Source organism: Chelonoidis abingdonii, chromosome 1 (assembly GCF_003597395.2).
Source record: "Chelonoidis abingdonii isolate Lonesome George chromosome 1, CheloAbing_2.0, whole genome shotgun sequence".
In the NCBI taxonomy this organism is placed as follows: domain Eukaryota; kingdom Metazoa; phylum Chordata; order Testudines; family Testudinidae; genus Chelonoidis; species Chelonoidis abingdonii.
Genome location: NC_133769.1, coordinates 272521257 through 272524833, shown reverse-complemented (window position 1 = coordinate 272524833; position 3577 = coordinate 272521257). Strand labels below are relative to the sequence as shown.

Here is a 3577-nt window from a genome sequence, read left to right as displayed (position 1 = left end):
GCCCCTCTCTCTCTCACACACACACACACACACACCCTACTGACTTGACCATTCCAAATCCAAAATTTGAGCTGATACATACTGTCAGAATATTTTAGCTGATCTAAAATTAGGGAAAAAAATCAAACCAAAGGCAGGTAAACTGGTAAATAAGGAAAGAAACCATTGCTGACTGACAAATAAAACCTTTACATTAAAAACAAAAAACAAAAAAAAAAACCTCCTACTTTTCTGCCAAGATTTAACTAAATCAGATTTTCTCCAATATAATTTGCTCTGCACTGAGAGTCGACTATTCTGAACTTAAAAATAACATTCACATACAGTCCCAAATTTGAAAGTGAGCATACATATGTAAAAAAAAATTTGGCCAGTATTTTCCTAAATCATTTTACAGTGACAACCGTTTAAACAAATATTTTCTTAACACTAAACTTCTGCTTTGTCCTACAGAGACCATTAGGAGGACAAGTTAGTGACTCCACTGCTAAAGATAAACATAGGTACTCTGCAGTACAAATTTGGTCAGGGGCTCCCTAGACAAACACCCCTTTCTCCACACACAAAATTACCTGCTTTTAATTAACAAAGTGCTCTGAACCACACATGCAAACCTAGGTAGGCCTAGAAATTGCTTTGCAAATAGAAAGACTTGAGCATACAGGTGCAAATGTGGGGTCACTTGATCAAGGGATTTAAGAGATACAACTCCTTCAAACACACAATGGACTTGAATGTTACATGGCTCTATGCTATGCAGTGCTGCTGAGTGCAAGAACTCAAATGCAAAATGTGATGTGTTGTCATCCCCAGGGTGCAGTCTGGGAGCCATTGGAACCACTGTGCCCCTTAATAAATCAGTTGGATTGGCCTCTCTTACACCGCTCTGCTGGTGACTCAGCCAGCCTCTCCAAGCTCTGTTATCATGCAACGCAATAGCAGGTGGCGTCACAACCGCAACTGAGTTACCAGAGTGCTTTACTTAAGCCACTTATGAACAAACAGAAGACACCAGCCAATTTCCCAGCTCCCCAGCCTTGCACCCCTACTCGAGTATAAACCCAGAATTATACCATCTTGCACTGCACAGGGATCTATACAGTGCAAGCTCATTATCATAGTTCGCTCCCGCCCCGCTCTGCTATGGGGAAGATATGCAACAACCCTGTGTTAACCAAGCTGAGAATTTTCCCAAACATTTCACTCAAAACATTGGTTAAGATAAAACATAAACCAAGTTTATTAACTACAGAAAGATAGATTTTAAGTGATTATAAGTGATAGATTACCTAGAAAATAAACAGAACACAGGCTAAGTCTAATATATTAGAAAGATGGGGTTTGAATTAGCAGTATCTCACCCTGACTGATGACACAAGCAGGTTTGCAGATTCTTAAGGCACAACCTGCATCTGCCTTGCAGCTTAGGTTTCCCTCCCCCGTTCCAAGTCCTTTGTCTTCCACAGCTTCTTTCAGAATCAAGAAAAATCATGACATCACTCTCCATCTTATCTAGTTTCTTTGTATGGCAGGAACCCTTTGTTCTAAGCTAAATTCCCAGCCCAGTTTGAGGAAAAATACAGGTACCAAAATGGAGATTAGTATCATGTGATCTGGTCACATGCCCTTGCGCATTCCTGATAAGTCAGAGCAGCCATTATCCATAGATTGTCTGCAGCATTGCCAGGAAGGCTCACCAGGTGGGGGATAAGCTTCTCCTAAGGCCCATTGTTTCCCTTAATGGCCCATTACCTTAAACAAGCCCTTCACAATCAGTTGTATAGACTGGAAGCATCTTGCCTGGTGGCTGTCATCCAGTTGTAACCACATTTGAAATACAGATACATAGTCACTATTCATAACTTTAGATATAAAAAATGATACGTACACACAAGTAGGATAATCATATTCAGCATATCATAACTTTTTCACAGATAACTCACATGAAATATTTTGTAAAAGATTCATTATAATTATGTCATAATCATATAATAATGATACCACTATGATGAATATGTGGTGCACGGTCACACAGACAACACTGAGAGGTTGAGCACCATGCCAGTTTCAAGTCAGTTTTACCAAGTATTCTAAAATTGAGACAATCAGATCTGTTTGAAATATGGCATGCCAACATTTGTGTGTATTTGGGGGTTGGGGGTGTTTTGTTTAGTAATCCTAACCTTGTTTTAATGTATATGTAATAGGACCTCTGCATTCTAAATTTTGGTAATTAAGCTCTCATGTTTTCAGAGGACATAAACAGCACGGGGCAGAACTGAACACCTATAAAGTCTTCTGTGTGCAAATTTTACTCTAGTTGCAAGCCAATTTATATTGCACACAAATTATTGTAATGTCACACAATCAGTCTAAATGAATATTTAGTGTGCAGCAAGATGAGGTGTAAATCTACAGCGCATTAGCATGCAAGACACTGATTGTTCATGTGGACCCTCCTGTGCACATGAAAACTTTTCTAGTATATTCTAATTTACTCCCATTTGCTGTATGGTAACAAGGTCCATATGGACAGTTAGTGTGTGGCACATTAATGCACTGTCAATATATACTCAAGCCTGAACATATAAAAAAACACTCAAAGCACTGCATGGAACAGAGATCTCGGCAATTTTGTGTTCAGGTGATATCACCAACTAGCACATGAGAAAAAGAACTAAGAGCTTGCCAAGTAAGTTTTTCAGTTCACTTTTAAAGAAACAGCACTCTAGTGCGTAGTAAAACATATAAAAAAAAGTTAGAAGTACTGTACTTTGAGGCTGTCAATTTAATTTATCTAAAAGTTTTCTTCATGGTGAAAGTCCTTTTTAGTATACCTGGACCAAAAAAAAAAAAAAAAAAAAATCTCTACATAATGGCTATATTCCCAATTTAGGCCTTTTTGGAGGAATTCATACACATTTTAAATTACAAAATCTTCATTGCTTTAGCTAGCGTCAGTTATCACTATAAAATGTAATTCAGCTTTAAATAAAAATGAATTTCCTTTTAAATCTTGTCCTGACTCCCCACGCAGTAGATTTCTATTCTAAAATCTCTTGGTGTAAAAAGCGCCTTACAAGGAATTCATGCAAAACACTTAAATGCTTTACTACATGTTGATATTTGTATGAAAAACAGAATATATTTGTAAAACTCACGAAGCTTGGCTCCTTGTTCAAGCAGGCCTCAACAAATTCTTTGAGGGGTTTACTGTAGTTTCCTTCCAGTGTCGGTGGATTGCTCTTTGGGATGAGAAATAAAACCTTCATCGGATGCAATGCTGAATGCGGTGGCTTTCCTTTTGCAAGTTCGATGGCTGTTATGCCTAATGACCAGATATCTGCCTGTAACGCAAACAATATTTATAGATATGGGGTGGAGGGCGGAGAAAGAGGAATGAGGAAGAAACAAACAGCTTATTTTACAACTTTCTTGCAAATTACTGCTTTCAAGAGCATGATTTATTTTTATCAAGAACCACTGGTTACCTTGTACCTGCTTCCCCTATTCTGTGTCTCCTAGAAAAATGTAGTAGTTTGAACAAAATACAGAATTAACTCACCTTATGCTTCAT

The 3577-nt window shown here is 38.0% G+C and overlaps 1 protein-coding gene across 5 annotated transcripts in view; it reads right to left on the bottom strand.

Annotated features, from left to right (window-relative positions):
• STK24 (serine/threonine kinase 24) overlaps positions 1–3577 on the bottom strand; it is a 147153-nt gene that overhangs the window by 49948 nt on the left and 93628 nt on the right. For all 5 annotated transcript variants that reach the window (XM_032771476.2, XM_032771480.2, XM_032771478.2 and 2 more), the window contains one exon: positions 3162–3347. In XM_032771476.2, coding sequence (XP_032627367.1) covers positions 3162–3347 — 186 coding nt within the window. The remainder of the gene's footprint in view (positions 1–3161; positions 3348–3577) is intronic.